This window comes from Hyperolius riggenbachi, chromosome 2 (genome assembly GCF_040937935.1).
Source record: "Hyperolius riggenbachi isolate aHypRig1 chromosome 2, aHypRig1.pri, whole genome shotgun sequence".
Lineage (NCBI taxonomy): Eukaryota > Metazoa > Chordata > Amphibia > Anura > Hyperoliidae > Hyperolius > Hyperolius riggenbachi.
The window spans coordinates 48,096,618-48,118,567 of NC_090647.1; the positions used below are offsets into that span (position 1 = coordinate 48,096,618).

General features: G+C 47.1%; 1 protein-coding gene across 1 annotated transcript; it reads left to right on the forward strand.

Moving 5' to 3' along the window:
- Positions 1-11,989: 11,989 nt before the first annotated feature.
- Positions 11,990-21,723, forward strand: NDUFC2 (NADH:ubiquinone oxidoreductase subunit C2). The gene is made up of 3 exons (XM_068264831.1): positions 11,990-12,220; positions 16,699-16,842; positions 21,548-21,723. Exons 1-3 carry the CDS (start codon positions 12,076-12,078, stop codon positions 21,595-21,597), a joined length of 339 nt encoding a protein of 112 aa, XP_068120932.1. The 5' UTR covers positions 11,990-12,075; the 3' UTR covers positions 21,598-21,723.
- The last annotated feature ends 227 nt before the right edge of the window (positions 21,724-21,950 follow it).

Below are 21,950 nucleotides of genomic sequence, written 5' to 3' on the forward strand. Positions count from 1 at the left end.
TCTAAAAAAAGTTATAAAAAAAGGTATCAAAAATAGTAAATTAACTTCAGGAAAAGTGTTTGCATGAGAAGGTGTGTCCAAAATGGTTGTAAGTTGGAAGTCTTCATTTATGTCGTCTTCATCTTCTTCTTCTATATCTTCTTCTTCTATATCTTCTTTTTCGTCTTCTTCTATATCTTCTTCTACTCGAATCTTCTTCATCTTCTACTTCTTGTATCTTCTTCAATTATCTTTTTCTTCTTCTATATCTTCTTCTTCTTCCTCTTCTTCTTCTTCTATATCTTCTTCTTCTTCTCCTATATCTTCTTCTTCTTCTTCTTCTTCTTCTTCTTCTATATCTTCTTCTTCTATACCTTCTTCTTCTTTTACTTCTATTTCTTCTTCTTCTTCTACTTCTATATCTTCTTCTTCTATACCTTCTTCTTCTTCTTTTACTTCTATTTCTTCTTCTTCTTCTTCTATATCTTCTTCTTCTATATCTTCTTCTTCTTCTTATATATCTTCTTCTTCTTATATATCTTCTTCATCTTCGTCTTCTATATCTTCTTCATCTTCGTCTTCTTCTATATCTTTTTCTTCTATATCTTCTTCTTCTATATCTTCTTCTTCCTCTTCTTCTCTATCATTATATTATGTGTCTTGGTTTTCCTTTCTTCTGTAATATTTTTTTTTTACTTCATTTGTGGAAATATTTTATTTTAATAACACCATAGTTATATTTGTGTTGATGGCATAATAGATAGGTAGTGGCACATTGCAAGCCACAGCGCCTTTCTCTGTGTACCCTGGCGGTGGTAAAACACAGACATCAGCAGGAGGAGGAAGTAGTTGCAAGTTGTAGTGTGGTAATAGCTGCCGGTAGGAGAGTGGGTGGGCAGGTGGCAGCAGAAAATAGTTCTTCTTCTGTTCTCCCTGGCAGTGGTAGCAGCACACAGACAGCAGAAGCTCAATGCAGCTACAGGAGGAGGAGTAGTGTGTGTCAGGCAGTGTGATTTTACTGACATAATAGGCCCTGGTTCCTAGCGGTGGTACCAGGGCCGTAAATAAATAGCATGAGGTTCCAGACAGGGGTCGTGAAGCCCACATTGTGTCCAATACACAATTGGGACAGCACAGTTTTCAACCCGGACACCTCTAAAATTATTACATTTTTTTTCCAAAATAATGCAGGCAGCTATTTTTGAGCGTAATAGCTGTTGGCGCATGGGCAGCAGCACCTTGTAATGTGTTCCCTGGCAGTGGAGACACAGACAGCAGGGGGAAATACAACAGCAGGCAGCGTGAGGAGGATGAGTGTGTGTGGCAGACTGGCAGCATGCAGCAGGAGGGCAGGCAGTGAGACATAATAGGCCCTGGTTCCTAGCGGTGGTTCCAGGGCCGTAAATACACAGCATGAGGTTCCAGACAGCGGTCGAGAAGCCCACATTGTGTCAAATACACAATTGGGACAGCACAGTTTTAAACACGGACACCTCTAAAATAATTACAAATTTTTTTTTTAATTAATGCAGGCAGCTATTTTTGAGCGTAATAGCTGTTGGCGCATGGGCAGCAGCACCTTGTAATGTGTTCCCTGGCAGTGGAGACACAGACAGCAGGAGGAAATACAACAGCAGGCAGCGTGAGGAGGATGAGTGTGTGTGGCAGACTGGCAGCAGGCAGCAGGAGGGCAGGCAGTGAGACATAATAGGCCCTGGTTCCTAGCGGTGGTACCAGGGCCGTAAATAAACAGCATGAGGTTCCAGACAGCGGTCGTGAAGCCCACATTGTGTCCAATACACAATTGGGACAGCACAGTTTTCAACCCGGACACCTCTAGAATAATTAAAAACACAAATTCAAATTAATGCAGGCAGCTATTTTTGAGCGTAATAGCTGTTGGCGCATGGGCAGCAGCACCTTGTAATGTGTTCCCTGGCAGTGGAGACACAGACAGCAGGAGGAAATACAACAGCAGGCAGCGTGAGGAGGATGAGTGTGTGTGGCAGACTGGCAGCAGGCAGGAGGGCAGGCAGCGAGACATAATAGGCCCTGGTTCCTAGCGGTGGTTCCAGGGCCGTAAATACACAGCATGAGGTTCCAGACAGCGGTCGTGAAGCCCACATTGTGTCCAATACACAATTGGGACAGCACAGTTTTCAACCCGGACACCTCTAAAATTATTTTTGAGCATAATAGCTGTTGGCGCATGGGCAGCAGCACCTTGTAATGTGTTCCCTGGCAGTGGAGACACAGACAGCAGGAAGAAATACAGCAGCAGCAGCAGGTGTAATGTGTGTGTGTGTGTGTGTGCGCCACTTCATGTCCCCCTCTCGCCGACAACAGGGGCCAGGAATTCGCCTTCCACCCAAGCCTGGTTCATTTTGAGAAACGTCAGTCTGTCCACAGACTTGTGAGACAGACGAGATCGCTTCTCAGTGACGACTCTACCGGCTGCACTGAAGCAACGCTCTGACAGTACGCTGGAAGGGGGGCAGGAGAGCACTTCCAGGGCGTACTGCGCAAGCTCGCTCCAGATCGCCAGGTGCTTGAGCCAATACTCCATGGGTGTATATCCACAAGAGGTAAGCGCTCACAGCTGATTTAGGCAGAAAAATATGTTATAAATTATGTCAAATCTTTAGCAGCGCTCCCGTTCGCCTCCTCTTATGCAAATGGATTATATATAAAGAGGTTGGCGCTCAGGATACTCATACCCTCTCAGTGGGTTTGAATTACTCAATACATATGTTAAACAACAAATGGGATAAAATTCCTCTGTAGTCCATATATCAATAATAAGTTATAATGTCCAAGTGCTTAGGCCCTAAATTTCCAACACTTTACGGCTGGCGTCAGTCTTCTTCCAGATGTCACATGTACTACACTCCTGGCTAATGGTACAGTAGCAGACCTCCACCAACACCCTTTGTGGTCCACTCACCGCTGTCCTAGACCAACAAATGGTCTATATGCGCCCTGGGACCGTTACCAGGTCGTCCCCCACCTCTTCAGCAAGAAGGTTCCGCTGTTAACACCAGACCACTTCTTCAAAAGGAACCAGCCTTCATATTCATCCTCATGCAAAAAAACTCCATATAGTGTAATACTGCTAAAAATTATTTATTAATAAAACGCAATTGCACTCACATGTATCCTCCTTAAAACAGCGCATAGAGTATTGTTTGAGCGGGCTCTCCCCCGCATAGGTGGCCAGGCTGGCAGGCTCGTCTGACCGTATTCCCCCGTCTTCCGCCGCGCGTACGGAGATCAGGAACGCCACACGTGTCCTCCTTGCCGCCGCTCACCCACACGCATGCACTTCCGCCTTCACGTCAGACTCCGCCCTATGGATTTCGTCACGCAGTGACTCATCAGGGGCATGGAGTCTGACGCGTATGGCGGACATTTTTATGCCTGGCGCGCTATCCGCGCATACTCATTGTCCCTCTTTACAGCCTGCAAGTCTGCCGCCATCTAGGGTACAGTTAAATCATTACATCTTCTATAAGATTATAATTCTCTCCATTACTTCTAAAAAATTTTTTAAAAACGTGACTACATATAGAGGCATTTCATACATTGGAGGACCCTCACTTCCACATTATCCCTTATCATATGTGCCATGCAGTCCCGCTCATCGCACCCTCATATATGAACTACCGTCTCCCACATTAAACCCCCCCCCCTCCACCCTTCTTATACCCCCCCCCTCCTCTCACTATTGTGCCTAGCGCGGGGGTGCATGTTCCGTATTTACATAAGTGTTACATGTTCAAAACCTCTCATCCCAATTCCAATTCCATCTACCTATTCCTAATTGTGATGACCCCATTATATACTTCGGAGGTCAACCTTTATACGTGGCCTAACCATTTTGTATAACCTAACAGAGAAGATTGTACTCTCCTCCCACCCACCATCAATGGGTGTAGGGGGACTCAGTATCACCTGCCCGCCATTCAGGTTATGGAGCGCATGCGCACACATTACGCTCCTATTCCCCCAAAAAACAGACTAAGTCAATGTCTATATTTAGACCATCCGGTCTGAGTGTACCCATACAGTGGATCCACTTGGTCTCCTCCTGTGAAACCTTTTTAGTTTTATTACACCCCCTCCAATTTGGAATGATCTTTTGCAAACCACAGAAGGACAGCTCCTTGGGATTACAATTATGGTGACTGCCAAAATGCGCTGACACTCCATGGTTAGGGTACCCCTTGGTGATATTTCGTACATGCTCCCCCATCCTCTCCTTGAGGGTACGTGTTGTTCTACCTATATATTGCCATCCACATTTACACCTTGCCTGGTGTAAATGTGGATGGCAATATATAGGTAGAACAACACGTACCCTCAAGGAGAGGATGGGGGAGCATGTACGAAATATCACCAAGGGGTACCCTAACCATGGAGTGTCAGCGCATTTTGGGAGTCACCATAATTGTAATCCAAAGGAGCTGTCCTTCTGTGGTTTGCAAAAGATCATTCCAAATTGGAGGGGGTGTAATAAAACTAAAAAGGTTTCACAGGAGGAGACCAAGTGGATCCACCGTATGGGTACACTCAGACTGGATGGTCTAAATATAGACATTGACTTAGTCTGTTTTTTGGGGGAATAGGAGTGTGATGTGTGCGCATGCGCTCCATAACCTGAATGGCGGGCAGGTGATACTGAGTCCCCCTACACCCATTGATGGTGGGTGGGAGGAGAGTACAATCTTCTCTGTTAGGTTATACAAAATGGTTAGGCCACGTATAAAGGTTGACCTCCGAAGTATATAATGGGGTCATCACAATTAGGAATAGGTAGATGGAATTGGAATTGGGATGAGAGGTTTTGAACATGTAACACTTATGTAAATACGGAACATGCACCCCTGCGCTAGGCACAATAGTGAGAGGAGGGGGGGTATAAGAAGGGTGGAGGGGGGGGGGAGTTTAATGTGGGAGACGGTAGTTCATATATGAGGGTGCGATGAGCGGGACTGCATGGCACATATGATAAGGGATAATGTGGAAGTGAGGGTCCTCCAATGTATGAAATGCCTCTATATGTAGTCACGTTTTTAAAAAATTTTTAGAAGTAATGGAGAGAATTATAATCTTATGGAAGATGTAATGATTTAACTGTACCCTAGATGGCGGCAGACTTGCAGGCTGTAAAAAGGGACAATGAGTATGCGCGGATAGCGCGCCAGGCATAAAAATGTCCGCCATACGCGTCAGACTCCATGCCCCTGATGAGTCACTGCGTGACGAAATCGATAGGGCGGAGTCTGACGTGAAGGCGGAAGTGCATGCATGTGGGTGAGCGGCGGCAAGGAGAACACGTGTGGCGTTCCTGATCTCCGTACGCGCGGCGGAAGACGGGGGAATACGGTCAGACGAGCCTGCCAGCCTGGCCACCTATGCGGGGGAGAGCCCACTCAAACAATACTCTATGCGCTGTTTTAAGGAGGATACATGTGAGTGCAATTGCGTTTTATTAATAAATAATTTTTAGCAGTATTACACTATATGGAGTTTTTTTGCATGAGGATGAATATGAAGGCTGGTTCCTTTTGAAGAAGTGGTCTGGTGTTAACAGCGGAACCTTCTTGCTGGAGAGGTGGGGGACGACCTGGTAACGGTCCCAGGGCGCATATAGACCATTTGTTGGTCTAGGACAGCGGTGAGTGGATCACAAAGGGTGTCGGTGGAGGTCTGCTACTGTACCATTAGCCAGGAGTGTAGTACATGTGACATCTGGAAGAAGACTGACGCCAGCCGTAAAGTGTTGGAAATTTAGGGCCTAAGCACTTGGACATTATAACTTATTATTGATATACTAGCCGACCCGCGGCGTAGCATACGCCGCATAAGAGGGTAGAGGGCAGGAAGGGGGTATTGGGCACAGCGGCGGGGAGGGGGTTGGACCCCCCTCGACTGGGTCCCCCATGTGTGCTCTACCTCCAGCTTAAGCTCAGCAGGAACCCCCCCTCACCTGGGTCCCCTATGTGCGCTCCGCCTCCTGCTTAAGCACAGTAGCAGCCGCCAATATTAGTAAAAGGCAGCGGGCGGGGATGACTCACCTCTTCCGTGTTTCATCATGCGTTCCACTGTCATCATTTCCTGCAATGCCGCACACTGTATTGGTGTAATTTGCCTTTTTAAAACAGAAGGAAATCTGCAATAATTCAGCTATAAGTGAACATTTGTGGTTACCCACAATGCACTGCTACTAAATATGCAAATTATCCCTTTTCCCCATTGGTACGCCAAGCAAGCATCCAGAGCCGCGGGTGTATAGCAAGTATACAGCTTTACATTTTACAGAGTCATATCAAACCTACATGTAGACAGCCTGTTTCAGACTTTTGGTCCTCATCCATACATGGCAGAGATTGATATGTCTGTATGAGATAGGGTTCGGACCAGTACAACAGAGTAACCAAGCAGCTCAGGGTGACCCAAACCACTCGGAATGTATAGGCGGATAAAAGAGACCAAAAAGACCTCCTACTAAAAAAAGCAAAGCTTGGTGTAATTTGCCTTCCTAAAACAGAAGAAAATATGCAATAATTCAGCTATAAGTGAACATTTGTGGTTACCCACAATGCACTGCTACTAAATATGCAAATAATTCCTTTTCACCCTTAGCAAGCCAAGCAAGCATCCAGAACCACTGGTGTATAGCAAGCCTATAGCTTTAAATTTTACACAGTAGTGTTGTCCGGATCATGAACGATTCGGATCTTTGATCCGAATCTCTTTTGTGAGTCGAATCATCCGAGTCATCAAAATGAGTGATTCGGATCACAAAGGGGGCGGGGCCAGGAATGGCACGCCCCCTCTCAGCAGGCAGGGGGGTCCTGGAAGCAGAGATAGATTGCTCAGTTGGAGGGGAGCCAGCCTTGCAGGGACAGGTAGATAAGAGAGAGGACATGGGTGCCACTGCCAGATATGTGTAGAGCACACGTACTGGCTGCAATGTGCTGCTCATTTTAGGCTGTCTGTTCCGTAGTTGTGCACAGTGAACAAATGGGAAACGTTTGGCTCTGAAGCACAGCTCAGTAACTTTGTAGACAGTGTGCTGGGCTAGAAGGGCAGGCACTGTGATTGCAGTGCAATATGATTCTCCTGCACTCGCTCTAAACAGCTGCACTTCACTTCTGGGAATGCTTTCTTTCACTGTGCGATGTTTGCTTTCAAAGTATACAGATAAACATATAGGTAAAATATATGTATAGCATATGATTGCAGCATGTGGGTATTGTGTGCAAACAAACATTTCTGCTCTCTGCTCGTCCCTCCTCCCTTCTCTGTCCACTCCCTGCCCATCTCTGTCCACCATCTCCCCTTCTCTGTCCACCGCAGGGAAAGTCCTGTCCTGCTAGTCATTTCACCCCCGCATGCTTCCCTAGTAAAACGATTTGAGATTCGGATCAAAGATCCGAAACTTTTCAATGATACGATACGAGTCATCCAAATCATTAAAAAGATCCGAATTTCCCATCTCTATTACACAGCCATATCAAACCCACATGTGACAGCTTGTTTCAGACTTTTGGTCCTCATCAGTACATGGCAGGGATTGATACGGCTGTATGAGATAGGGCTTGGACCAGTACAACAGAGTAACCAAACAGCTCAGGGTGACCCAAACCACTCGGAATGTATAAGGGGATAACAGGGACCAAAAAGACCTCCTACTAAAAAAAGCAAAGCTTGGTGTAATTTGCCTTCCTAAAAGAGAAGGAAATCTGCAGTAATTCAGCTATAAGTGAACATTTGTGGTTACCCACAATGCACTGCTACTAAATATGCAAATAATTCCTTTTCACCCTTAGCAAGCCAAGCAAGCATCCAGAACCACTGATGTATAGCAAGCCTATAGCTTTAAATTTTACACAGCCATATCAAACCCACATGTGACAGCCTGTTTCAGACTTTTGGTCCTCATCTGTACATGGCAAGGATTGATAAGGCTGTATGAGATAGGGCTTGGACCAGTACAACAGAGTAACCAAGCAGCTCAGGGTGACCCAAACCACTCGGACTGTATAGGGGGATAAAGGACCAAAAAGAGCTTCTACTAAAAAAAATCAAAGCTTGGTGTAATTTGCCTTCTTAAAACAGAAGAAAATCTGCAATAATTCAACTATAAGGGAACATTTGTGATTACCCACAATGCACCACTACTAAATATGCAAATTATTCCTTTTCACCCTTGGTAAGTCAAGCAAGCCTATAGCATTAAGTTTTACACAGTCATATCAAACCCACATGTGACAGCCTATTTCAGACATTTGGTCCTCATCAGTACATAGCAGGGATTGATAAGGCTGTATGAGATAGGGCTTGGACCAGTACAACAGAGTAACCAAGCAGCTCAGGGTGACCCAAACTACTAAGAATGTATAGGAGGATAAAAGAGACCAAAAAGCCCTCCTACTAAAAAAAAGCAAAGCTTGGTGTAATTTTTCCTTCTTAAAACAGAAGCAAATCTGCAATAATTCAGCTATAAGTGAACATTTGTGGTTACCCACAATGCCCTGCTACTGAATATGCAAATTATCCCTCTTTGCCCTTGGTTTGATATGACACTACTTCTTCTTCTTGCTTGGACCAGCCCCTTCTTCTTGCTTGGACCGGCCTTGGGGGCAGGGCGCTACTTCTTCTTCTTGCTTGAAGGTTGAGGCACTTACTCTATTATATATATAGATAGGACGGGTGTAGCACTAACGAGAGGGTGCAGACAGCGCAAACGTGCACTGCGCACACAAAGACCCTAGCTGACGCTGACTGACGGTGTCCCTATACACAGACTACAGTACAGTATAGTCAGCGAATACACAATAGAAGTAATATAAACAATACGACGGGTGTAGCACTAACGAGAGGGTGCGGACAGCGCAAACGTGCACTGCGCACACAAAGACCCTAGCTGACGCTGACTGACGGTGTCCCTATACACAGACTACAGTACAGTACAAGTCAGCAAATACACAATAGAAGTAATAGAAAAAAATAGGACGGGTGTAGCACTAACGAGAGGGTGCGGACAGCGCAGACGTGCACTGCGCACACAAAGACCCTAGCTGACACTGACTGACGGTGTCCCTATACACAGACTACAGTACAGTATAGTCAGCGAATACACAATAGAAGTAATATAAACAATAGAACGGGTGTAGCACTAACGAGAGGGTGCGGACAGCGCAAACGTGCACTGTGCACACAAAGACCCTAGGTAACGCGGTGACGGACGGTCCCTATACACAGACTAGAGTACACTACAGTACTACTAACTAAACAATAGAAGAATCTAGCTAAATAATAGAACAGGTGTGACTAGATTACAGAGAGCAGATACAGGACAGGTATAGCAGTAAAGCTGGGCCTTGCTAACTACAAAATAGTACAAATCTATCTAACACAGAAGTAGTAGTACAGTAGAGTAGGACAGGTGAGAGCACAGGTAACTAGAGACTAGAGCACAGAGCAGGGCAGGCTGCCTTGCCTAGGCACAGGGCCTAGCTGCTGCAGCTGCAGCAGCACCAGTGACAGTCTCCCTCCCTAGTCCCTAATCACACAAACTAAACTGCCTAAAATACAATCTATCTACAATACAAAGCAATACAGTTGAATATCAAGTGTTGGAGTGTAAAAACGCTTGGTTTAGAACAATATAAATGCACTTGCACACAGACAAAAAGCACTGGAGCAATCTCTCAGAACAATCAGTCAGTAATTCGCAAGCAGGACGAGTGAGGCAAGATGGCGTCTGCTATTTGTAGAGGGGGGCTTGGTCAGGCTCCCCCTCTGTGATTGGCTGCAGTCAGAGGGCTGGGAGCCCTCTGATTCGCTTGTGAGGACTCGAGGTGACGTCAGACGTGACGCTATCCGAGCTGGTGACGCTATCCGAGCTCCGATAGCTAGGCTATCTCCGGATAGCTGCTTGCTATCCGATTGCGCTCGGATAGCACAGCCCAGATAGCTAATACTATTCGAGTAGGGGCGTAACAATAGACCCTGCAAGGGATGCAGCTGCAGGGGGGCCCAGAAACCACAGGGGGCCCTGTCCTGAAAGGCTGAGAACTAAGGGAAAGGAGAGAAAAAACTGCTCTTTGCTCAGTTGTTCTAATGACTGCATCTGCTCAGCCTCTGATAAGAAATCATACAAAGTTTTGCAGACAAAGATTTGTAGACAGTCCCCATTCAGTGTGCAGCAGGGTCTTCTGTACAGCCTGTTCTACCTCCAGCCTTTCTACCCCTCCCCAAGTGCTGTGTCCTGTTGTAATGCTTGAGAAGTCTAGGCATGGAGAGAAGGTGGGAGGGGGCCCCATTCAAAGTTTCGCAGGGGAGCCCTGTGATTTCTAGTTACGCCCCTGTATTCGAGCTCGGTATTCGAGCTCGAATAGTGAAAAAAGAGCTAGGATATCCGAGGATCTGGGATATCCTAGCTCTGATGAGCACCACTGGTAACAAGTGGCATCCCTCAGTATGGTAGTGGAGTATGAGGGAGAAGAGGGCAGATGGAGGAGGGGACAGCGGCGATCGCCGCTGGGAGATTGATGGCGGAGCGGAGCACTGTCATCGAATCGAAGATGCGTGCATCGGTGCACACAATCTCCTGCAAAACACAGAAAAACTCAAGTGGGGGACACAAAAGAGGAAAGACAGGTAGTCAGAGTGGTCCAAAGCTACACACACACACACACACACACACACACACACACACACACACACACGTTTTCAGGAGGTGGAAACTAAGCATCGTTGCCAATTGTGCTCTCACAAATTCTGGAGACTGGGACATTGCCTGAGGCATATTTGTGTCTGAAACGGGGCAACCTAATTCTGGGACATGTCCTGAGTCCCGGGTAAACTAGGACGTCTGGTCACTGTACCATTGGGTCACTTTAACTGAGAGGGATATAGATGTTTCCTTTTATACAGTACCAGTTGCTTGGCAGTCCTGCTGATCTCTTTGGCTGCAGTAGTGGGTGAATCACACACCTGAAACAAGCATGCAGCTAATCCAGTCTGACTTCAGTCAGAGCACCTGATCTGCATGCTTGTTGAGGGGCTGTGGCTAAAAGTATTAGAGACACAGGATCAGCAGGAGAGTCAGGCAACTGGTATCATTTTAAAAGGAAAAATATATATCCTTCTCAGTTTAAGTTCCCTTTAACTAGACTAGCTCCAACTAGATTAGTTCCAATGCTTTTTGGCAAGTCTATACGTTTCTTTATGCCAGGGTAGGATCATCCACCAGGCAACCTAAGCAGGTGCTTGGAGCCTAGTGGGTGTCAAGGGGCCCACCTGTCACCTTCTTTTGAGCTCTCTTCACTTCAGCTTACCAAAAAATTGCCAGGGCCCCATGACATCTTCTTAAAGAGACACTGAAGCGAAAAAAAAAGTTATGATATAATGAATTGGTTGTGTAGTACAGATAATTACTAGAACATTAGTAGCAAAGAAAATATTCTCATATTTTTATTTTCAGTTATGTAGTGTTTTTTTATAACATTGCATTATTCTCTAATATTTGCAGTTTACACACTACTCAGCATTCTAATAGATTTTACAGAGCAGCCCAGTGAACTTTTGACCTGTCCTCTGGCAGAGAAAAAGAAAATAGAGTGACTGACAGCTGAGATAATAAGCTTCAGAAGACAGAGCTCTCTGCGATTTTGAAAGTCGTGGAGCTAAATGGCTGTTTTGCATAGATAACAACTGGAGCCTCCTGTACTGGAAGCAATATTAGACTTATGCCTCTGCTCCTAATGTCTTATTTCTTACATCATAATTATTTTTTCCGCTTTAGTGTCTCTTTAATCCATCTCTGCTTTGTGCGCATCTGAAAACAAATAAAAGCTGGAGAGACATTCAGATTTGCTTTCAGGTGGACTGTTGAGAGTCCAGTCTGCCACTTGCTATACCCGCGTGGGACACTAGAGGGAGCCCGAATGCTGCTCGGAGCACACTGCAGGAGATGTCAGGCGGAACCTTTATGCTGTAGATTTGTAGCCGAGGGAGAGAGACGTCAAAGAGACACTCGTCCGTTTTTGAATTTTGTCCCCCGTGTCCTTGGAAGTCAGGGAGATGACGTACCACAAGGTGCCGGAGGAGGGTCGGGTCCTGCCGCCCCCCAACCTGCTGAATCGGGGCTCCGTGTTCTTCGGCTTTTTGGGCTACGTCTGGGCAGCGCTGCACAACGCCGTCCATAAGTACCCGGCCCTGAAAGCGGGTGAGACGCCCGAGCACACTGCCAGACACCTCACCATCACCACAATATCACCCCCCCCCCCCCAACACACAACCAGAAACCCCACAGCACTGATCAGCAATGTCACCCCACACATACGCAAACACCCCATTATCACTACTGCACCACAATATCCCCTCCCCCCCCCACCAACACACCGCCAGACACCCCACAGCACCGATTAGCAATGTCACCCCACACATACACAATCACCCCATCATCACTACTACACCACAATATCACCACCCACACACACAGCCAGACACCCCACAGCACAGCAATGTTACCCCACAGCACTGTTCAGCAATGTCACCCCACAGATATACAAACACCCCACCATCACTACTGCTACACAATATCACCTCCCCCCAACACACAGCCAGACACCCCACTCCACAGCAATGTCACCCCACAGCACTGATCAGCAATGTCACCCCACACATACACCAACACCCCACCATCACTACTACTACACAATATCCCCCCCCCAACACACAGCCAGACACCCCACACCACAGCAATGTCACCCCACAGCACTGATCAGCAATGTCACCCCACACATACACCAACACCCCACCATCACTACTCATCCCCAACACACAGCCAGACACCCAAAGCACTGATCAGCAATGTCACTCCACACATATACAAACACCCCATCATCACTACTGTACCACAATATCACCTCCCCCCAACACACAGCAAAGTCACCCCAGACCACAGCAATGTCACCTAGGGTGGCCACTTGAAGAACCCCAAAAAGGATATCACACCCTGAAAAGGAGGACATCGTACAGAGGACAGTGGCGCACAACAGTCCACATGGTGGAGGGCCGGACGACTACAAAATGCAATCAGATTGGCAGAAGATTTCCCCACAAATGCAATGAGATTGGCAGCTGATTTCCCCACAAATGCAATGAGATTGGCAGCTGATTTCCCCACAAATGCAATGAGATTGGCAGCTGATTTCCCCACAAACGCAATGAGATTGGCAGCTGATTTCCCCACAAATGCAATGAGATTGGCAGCTGATTTCCCCACAAACGCAATGAGATTGGCAGCTGATTTCCCCACAAATGCAATGAGATTGGCAGCTGATTTCCCCACAAATGCAATGAGATTGGCAGCTGATTTCCCCACAAACGCAATGAGATTGGCAGCTGATTTCCCCACAAATGCAATGAGATTGGCAGCTGATTTTCCCACAAATGCTATGAGATTGGCAGCTGATTTCGCCACAAATGCAATGAGATTGGCAGCACATTTCCCCACAACTGAGCCGTACCTGACAGTCAGGTCCTGATGTTTCCGGAAGGTCGCCCCGGCTGCCGCTTGCCGCCCTGCCTTGGTGCCCCGCCCCTGAGTGAGTGAGTCGATCCAGGACTCGAGCCGCTCTATGACTCATAGACTGAGTCCCTCCATGAGCCGCGAGCGGCCGAGCCAGAAGAGCCAATGCTTAAAGAGCCGGAATTCCCATCACTAGACTGAGTCTCAGTCACTAGACTGAGGCTCTTCTGGCTCGGCTCCTAAAGAGCCGACTCACGCGATCCAAAAAGGAGGACATCTGGCCGTCCTTCCTGGTCTTGCGCCGGACGGAGGACAAGCAGTCCAAAAACCGGACTGTCCGGCCTAAATCCGGACGGATGACCAACCTAATGTCACCCCACACATATACAAACACCCCACCATCACTACTGCACCATAATATCCCCCCCCCCCAACACACAGCCAGACACCCCACTCCACAGCAATGTCAGCCCACACATATACAAACACCCCTACTGTACTGCACCACAATACCACCCCAACACACAGCCAGCCACCCCACACATATACAAAACACCCCCCATCACCCCTTCTGTACTGCACCACAGTACTACCCCAACACACAGCCAGACACCCCACACTTATACAAAACACACCCCATCACCCCTTCTGTACTGCACCACAATACCACCCCCAACACACACCCCACACCACTGCTCAGTAGCCCACACATATAGAAACACCCCATCACCCCTTCTGTACTGCACCACAATACCACCCCAACACACAGCCAGACACCCCACACTTATACAAAACACACCCCTTCTGTACTGCACCACAATACCACCCCCAACACACACACCCCACACCACTGCTCAGTAGCCCACACATATAGAAACACACCCCATCACCCCTACTTTACTGCACCACAATATCACCCACATCTCCACCAAAACACACAAACACTATCACACATAATCATTACGCTTTCCCACCCTCACCTTACTACACACACTCTCTCACTATCATCATCATCAACACGCACACTACTGCACCACAATATCTTCTCCCTCTTTCTATAAACACCCCATCATCCTTGCTCCACTGCACCAGAATATCAATCACCCCTCCCCACCCACACACTCACTCACTACTCAACTGTACCACAATATCACTCACACTCTCTCTCTATCATTAAGCTAAATACTCACCTAATGATGGATCGAGGAACCTCACAGCACTGCCTCCCGAAGAATAATGTTCCCTGATTCATCTTCCTGCCTGTGGGAACACACGATGGGCACAAACAAGAGTTCAAACGATCGTGGCACTTTATGCGGGAGTCATCCAGGATTTTAAAGATCTGCCGTGACTGTCCTTGTTACCGCGCATCTCAAAGCGCTGTTCCACCTAAATGCCCACTCGTACCCATTGGGGAAATGACCTTTCCCTTCTACTCAGTGTCATCACCCCCCACACCACTGCACCGTAACATCAACTCCCCACGACGCACACACATCATATCACTATCCTCTTACACACTCACACTCACTCACTCACTCACTGACTGGTTCACCAGCCACCCTTCTCTGTCCCTCTATCTCCATGGTTCCCCAGCCACCTCCTCTGTCTATGGATCTCCATGGTTCTCCAGCCACCCTCCTCTGTGTCTGCATCTCTATGGTTCCCCAGCCACCCTCCTCTGTGTCTGCATCTCCATGGTTCCCCAGCCACCCTCCTCTGTGTCTGCATCTCCATGGTTTCCCAGCCACCCTCCTCTGTCCCTCTATCTCCATGGTTCCCCAGCCACCTCCTCTGTCTATGCATCTCCATGGTTCCCCAGCCACCTCCTCTGTATCTGCATCTCCATGGTTCTCAGCCACCCTCCTCGGTGTCTCCATCTCCATGGTTTCCCAGCCACCCTCCTCTGTGTCTGCATCTCCATGGTCTCCCAGCCACCTCCTCTGTCTCTGCATCTCCATGGTTCCCCAGCCACCCTCCTCTGTCTCTGCATCTCCATGGTTCCCCAGCCACCCTCCTCTGTCCTCTGCATATCCATGGTCTCCCAGCCACCTCCTCTGTCTCTGCATCTCCATGGTTCCCCAGCCATCCTCCTCTGTCTCTGCATCTCCATGGTTCCCCAGCCACCTCCTCTGTCTCTGCATCTCCATGGTCTCCCACCCACCTCCTCTGTCTCTGCATCTCCATGGTTCCCCAGCCACTCTCCTCTGTGTCTGCATCTTCATGGTTCCCCAGCCACCCTCCTCTGTGTCTGCATCTCCATGGTTCCCCAGCCACCCCCCTCTGTCTCTGCATCTCCATGGTTCCCCAGCCACCCTCCTCTGTGTCTGCATCTCCATGGTTCCCCAGCCACCCCCCTCTGTCTCTGCATCTCCATGGTCGCCCAGCCACCTTCCTCTGTGTCTACATCTCCATGGTCGCCCAGCCACCTCCTCTGTCTCTGCATCTCCATGGTTCCCCAGCCACCCTCCTCTGTGTCTACATCTCCATGGTTCCCCAGCTACCCTCCTCTGTCCTCTGCATCTCCATGGTTCCCCAGCCACCCTCCTCTGTGCTCTGCATCTCGATGGTTCCCTAGCCACCCTCCTCTGTCCTCTGCATCTCCATGGTTCCCTAGCTACCCTCCTCTGTCCTCTGCATCTTCATGGTTCCCTAGCCACCCTCCTCTGTCCTCTGCATCTTCATGGTTCCCTAGCCACCCTCCTCTGTCCTCTGCATCTTCATGGTTCCCTAGCCACCCTCCTCTGTCCTCTGCATCTTCATGGTTCCCCAGCCACCCTCCTCTGTCTCTACATCTCCTGTCTGAAAATTTGAGTTTAGCAAAAAGTCAGTTTTTTCAAGAAGTGATTCTGGTGACCGGTGAGGAACATGTAGCGGAACAGAACATGCACAGATGTATGTGGATCAAGTAGGAATTTACCTCTGTACATACCTTGGGTAGCTTTGCCTCGGGTCAAGTGTATGCAAAGAATAGCTCACAGTTGGCTGTTAAGTGTATGACCAAAAACACAATCCAAGACATATGGGGATGACTTTTTGTATTATTTTTTTTCAGGCTATATTACTCTTGTTTGTACAAGTTCTGCTGAACACATGCTGTATATAAATTGCCGTGACATGTTCTCCTACCATCTCCTCCACTCATGATTGTGTTTTGTGCTTGCTGCCAGGACTGCACAGGCAGGCACTGCTCACCACCCTCGGCGTCTTCGTTGGGTATCACATTACCAAGTATGAAAACTATGCTTATGCTAAGAAAGATCGTGAGCTGTTTGACTACATGAGGAGACACCCGGAGCTCTTTGTTCACACAGGTATGTGCAGTGTGTGGGCTCAGAGGAAATGACACCTTACTATTGTTTTCTCTACCCTGAAGAAGCTGCCATTGTCACACGAAACGCTGGAACTCGGCTCAGATTCTTTATTCTGCATCCACTATGTACGATCTGTTAACGTAGCCATACATCTAGCGATATATGGGCAGAGTCAACCAAGGGACAAATCTCTCCTATCTGGTAAGAGAGAGATCTATCGGCTGCCCATACACCGCAGACCGATTCCCGATCAGCTTCATGCTGAAATCTATTTGAAATCCGCCTTGTGCACCGCATCTGCCGCCCCAATGCGGTGTCCCCTAATGTAAATGCCCCCCCGGTGCCCGTGTAAAGTATACATTACCTGTCTGCGGCCTCCGCTTGTCCTTCGCTGGCTTACGGGATTCCTCCTCTGCATATACGTGCGCCCCATGTGGTTTCCTAGTAAGGGCGTGCGTGTGTGATGTCACACGTGCTTTTACTAGGAAACCACATGGGGCGTGTGTGTATTGAGAGGGAAATGCGCCCGGAGCAGCGGAGGGACAAGCGCAGGTTGCGGACAGGTAATATATCCTTTACACGGGGCACCGGGGGGACATTTACGTTAGGGGGACACAGCGTCGGGAGTTTCGGTGATCGATGGGAATTGGCACGCTGTTCCCGCCGTGCACCCGATCGAGCAAATCGCCCCAACATCTTGCAGCATGCGTGATCGAGAATGCGACCAATTTTCATCCCGAAATTGGTCGCATTGTCGGTCACGCATGCACTTGGCACTGATTTTCATCCAATTCGATTTTATAATAATCAAATCGGATGGTCGGTTGGCCGCCAAGTCTGATTTATGACCACGTTTACAGTTACCGCCTGTACACTTTCTATTACACAGCTTCTGGTTTCTCGCACATATAAGCTATTTTATGACACTGGAAGGACAAGCTGTGAGACGGGCCCTTAGGGTTGGTTGCATTCCCGGCACCAGATAAGGAAAGCGTTCCAAAGTGGGACCAGCACATAAAGCAGGAGAGCAGGCAAGAACATAGTGTAATCGAGGCTAGGGATGACCATCAGATTCGCATCAGTACCAGAAGCTGTTTTTTTTTTTTTTGTTTTTTTTTTTATAGGTCACTAAATTAGGGAAAGGTCAGGCTCTGACAGCAGCTGAAGCCCAGGCTGCACTGATCTCAGGAATAAAGCATTCTTAGGACCAGTGCACACCAAAAACTTCTAGCAGATGTGCTAACACTAGCAGTTTCTGAATGATTTTAGGCATGTTTAGAGAGGTTTTCTAAACATGCCTAGCGTTTTTTTGGAGCGTTTTTGTGTAGCAGGTGTCATATTTTGTTACAGTAAAGCGGTTACTGAACAGCTACTGTAATAAAAACGCCAGGAAAACAGCTCTGATGTAGCATTTCTCAGAGCGGTTTTCCACTTTCCTATACTTAACATTGAGACAGAAACGCCTCAGATATGTAAAAAAAATGCTGCAGCCCCTGAGATTGCGTTTGGGGGAAAAACGACCTGCTCTGGTGTGCACCATCCCATTCACTTTCATTAGCCAAGCGGTTTTCCCCCTGCAAGCGGTTTAAAAACCGATTCAGAACCGCTCTGGTGTGCACCAGCCCTTTAAGTGGACCTGAACTCTTGCACAGGACAGAGGGAAAACAGAGAAATTGCACCCTGTATGTATTTAGCCTGTCTAATTCCCCCTGATCTGTGTCTAATCACTATAATTTGATCTTTCAGCTGTGTCGGTTAAGGAATCTCCACTGCCTAGGCAGAGCAGCTAATTTGTAAACACAGGATGTTAACAATCTGTCTGCTTCCATGAAAGCAGGAAGCAGACACTGAAGATTTTTTTCTCCTATTACTGCACGCTTAGCATGCCTTATCAGTTAGCGTGTCTTATCAGAGTTAGCGTGCCTTATCAGAGTAGCATAGCGAGCGCTACAAACTTATAATAATAATTCCTTTTTTTGTATAGCGCTTTTCTCCTGTCGGACTCAAAGCGCTTATGAGGCAGCCACTAGAGCGCACTCAGTAGGCAGTAGCAGTGTTAGGGAGTCTCGCCCAAAGAACTCCTTACTGAATAGATGCTGGCTTACTGAACAGGCAGAACTTGCCTGCTATTCGGCAATGACGAGAGCTCCACTCATCCTGCCCTGAGCCCCTGCAGGTCCAATCACTTTAACCATTCCTGCCGCCCGGACGTGATCTTCACGTGTAGGCGGCTGCTCTGCTGCGCTTCGGCGCGCCCCCGTGCTGTTGCCCGGTAGCCCTGGGATCAGTGAACGGGAACATGGTTCCCGATCACCGATCCGTGTCCCCAGCAGAAAAGCCGAAGTGCTCTTACTAGAGGCTTCAGTCTTTCTGCAAAAAAAGTTTCCCTGTCCACCTTGTGCTTCCAGTTAGCGAGAAGCACGAGGAGGAAAAAATAAACTCACGGTGGCCATCTTGTTGCCAAATAGTAAAACTACATCTACATATTTTTTACATTACAATTTACACATATAATAACATTAAAAATTAACTGTTTATTCCCCACACCAAAATATTACCTAAATAACTTTTTTTTTTTTTTACAACAAAATTTATTGAATTTTTCAACATTTTCATCCAGAACACACACAGTGGGTAATACATCAGCAGGTAAAAAAAAATACAATATTGTTTTTTTTTTTTTTCCAATCATGAAGACATGTCATGTTATGGATCTATTTCTCATTTATCCACTGTGTCTTACAATATGTTGTTTCAGAATAAACCATAAAAACTTGTTATAGTAACGCCCATTGTGCTCCCTCCCACTCCCTCCCTCCCCCCCCCCCCCTTTCCCCCTAGTCATCTCTGGTTAACAGTCACTAGTAACCTTGCCGATATTACACTTCTAGTTTGCCTAAAGTACCTGACAGCTTCTCAACCAGATACCACTTGGTATCTACGAAAGGAGTCATCACCTCGTCTATTTCTTTCTTAGAAAAAGATGCCAAAACAAAGTATTTCCACGTTTTAAACTAAATAACATTTTTAATGGAAAAAAACAACAACTTACAATTAAAAAAATAAAAATAAATAGTTACCTAAGGGTCTGCACTTTTTAAATATGCATGTGAAGGGGGTATACTACGAACATTTATTAAATTATAAGCTTGTAAATAATGATGGACGTAAAACGGAAAAAATGCACCTTTATTTCCAAATAAAATATTGGCGCCATACATTGTGATAGGGACAAAATGTAAATGGTATAATAACCAAGACAAACGGGCAAATAAAATACATAGGTTTTAATTATGGTAGCATGGATTATTTTAAAGCTATAATGGCCGAAAACTGAGAAATCATGAATTTTTTCCATTTTTTTTCTTATTAATCCTGTTAAAATGCATTTATAAATAAATAATTCTTAGCAAAATGTACCACCCAAAGAAAGCCTAATTGGTGGAGGAAAAAACAAGATATAGATCAATAAATTGTGATAAGTAGTGAAGTTATTGGCGAATGAATGGGAGGTGAAAATTGCTCCAATGCATAAGGTGAAAAATCCCCGCGGGCTGAAATGGTTAAGCTTCCCTGTAAATAGCCCCTTTTGATGCCCGGTGTAGCACTAGCCATGCATTGTGTGCGTTTCAGGCTACATGCATGTAACCTGCTAAGAGACGCATGGGTGCTGAAACGTACATGCTTAGATATGACCTTTTTGTTTTGAAAGATTGAAATTTTATCTAATTTACAATTACAAACAAAGAAAAGACCTTACACAAGAAACCCCCCCCCCCCCCTTTCTTCAATCTATAGCAGCACAAGTTAGTCTAGCATTGAATCATAATAGTTTAGGTGAACCTTCAATGCTGCACGGGGAGGGGGGGGGCACATATTCACTGGGGGGGGGAGGGGACATGAGCCAGATGTCTGCTGGCCGTCGGGAAATTGAACGCTGCTACCGCCGCGCACCCCATTGAGCCATTGTGACCTGTATATTCCGCCAAGCCCGATCAATCCTTTCAGCCAGAAATCGAACTAAAGATTGATTGGGCATGGGGGAAAATCCCGGTCACAATGGGTCGATCGGGTGCACGGCGGTAGCAGAGTTCAATTTCCCGACGACCAACAGACCTCCAGCTCGTGTGTGTCCCCCCCTCCCCCATCCTGTGCGGCGTTGAAGGTTGACCTGTGACGCTGGTACGAATACTGGCTTCCTCGGGTGTCCAGCGTCACTGCTGATGCCCACGTGACACCGGCACTTGTAGCGATGTCACTACATGTGCAGTGTCAGGTGGTGCCAGACACCAGAGGAGGCCAGGATCTCTGCCGGCTTGACAGGTGACCTTTCAGCACCGCACACGTTACCGGGAGGGGGAGAGCATGGGTGTTGCACACTAGGATGATTTCCAGTAGATTTCATGCTGAAATCTATTGGGAATCGGTGTGTGGGCAGGGAATTAATACCTCTCTGGCCAGATTTGATCACAGAGGGATCTGTCACATTGTTGATCTGATGAATCAACTGATGTATCTCATGCATTGATGTACTCCTTTTATAGCTTTGTAGATTGTCAGAACTATGTACATACACATGAATGCGGTGTTTGTGGTTTTTTAAATATTTTTTTTCTTTTTATATGTGCTGGATTTCAGTTGACCGGTTTCGCCTGCTGCATGTCTGATATTCTAACTAGATCTCTGGCCTCTTCTTTTTGTGCAGAACCCAGAAAAATAGGAGAGCTCTTGGAACCATTCCAACCTGCCCGCTGATACGGCCGGCGGCACCAGGTCACCTGGACTGTACTCCATCTGACTATGATCGCTTTGTGTGACCCGCGTTCTGCTGTGAAATCACACGTTTGATGTATAAATAAAATGACAACTTCTTATTGATAAGTACGTGGATTCTTCTTGCTGACCGATGTTCTATGAGGCTGTATTGGAGTAGCAGTGAATTTCCTGCTCACATGCTGGTACAAACATCACTAACAAAGTCCTGCTCATAGAACACAGCTGCCCGCTACCGGTTATGTGACAGTTGGCATTCACAGTGCCTGCTGCCTGCTATGTGACAGTTGGCATTCACAGTGCCCGCTGCCTGTTATGTGACAGTTGGCATTCAC

Excerpts from the sequence above, each read along its gene's own strand:
- NDUFC2 (XM_068264831.1), top strand. The coding sequence starts at position 12,076 with ATGACGTACCACAAGGTGCCGGAGGAGGGTCGGGTCCTGCCGCCCCCC. Across the intron at positions 12,221-16,698 it reads GTACCCGGCCCTGAAAGCGG|GACTGCACAGGCAGGCACTG; the intron begins GTGAGACGCCCG and ends GCTTGCTGCCAG. Across the intron at positions 16,843-21,547 it reads GGAGCTCTTTGTTCACACAG|AACCCAGAAAAATAGGAGAG; the intron begins GTATGTGCAGTG and ends CTTTTTGTGCAG.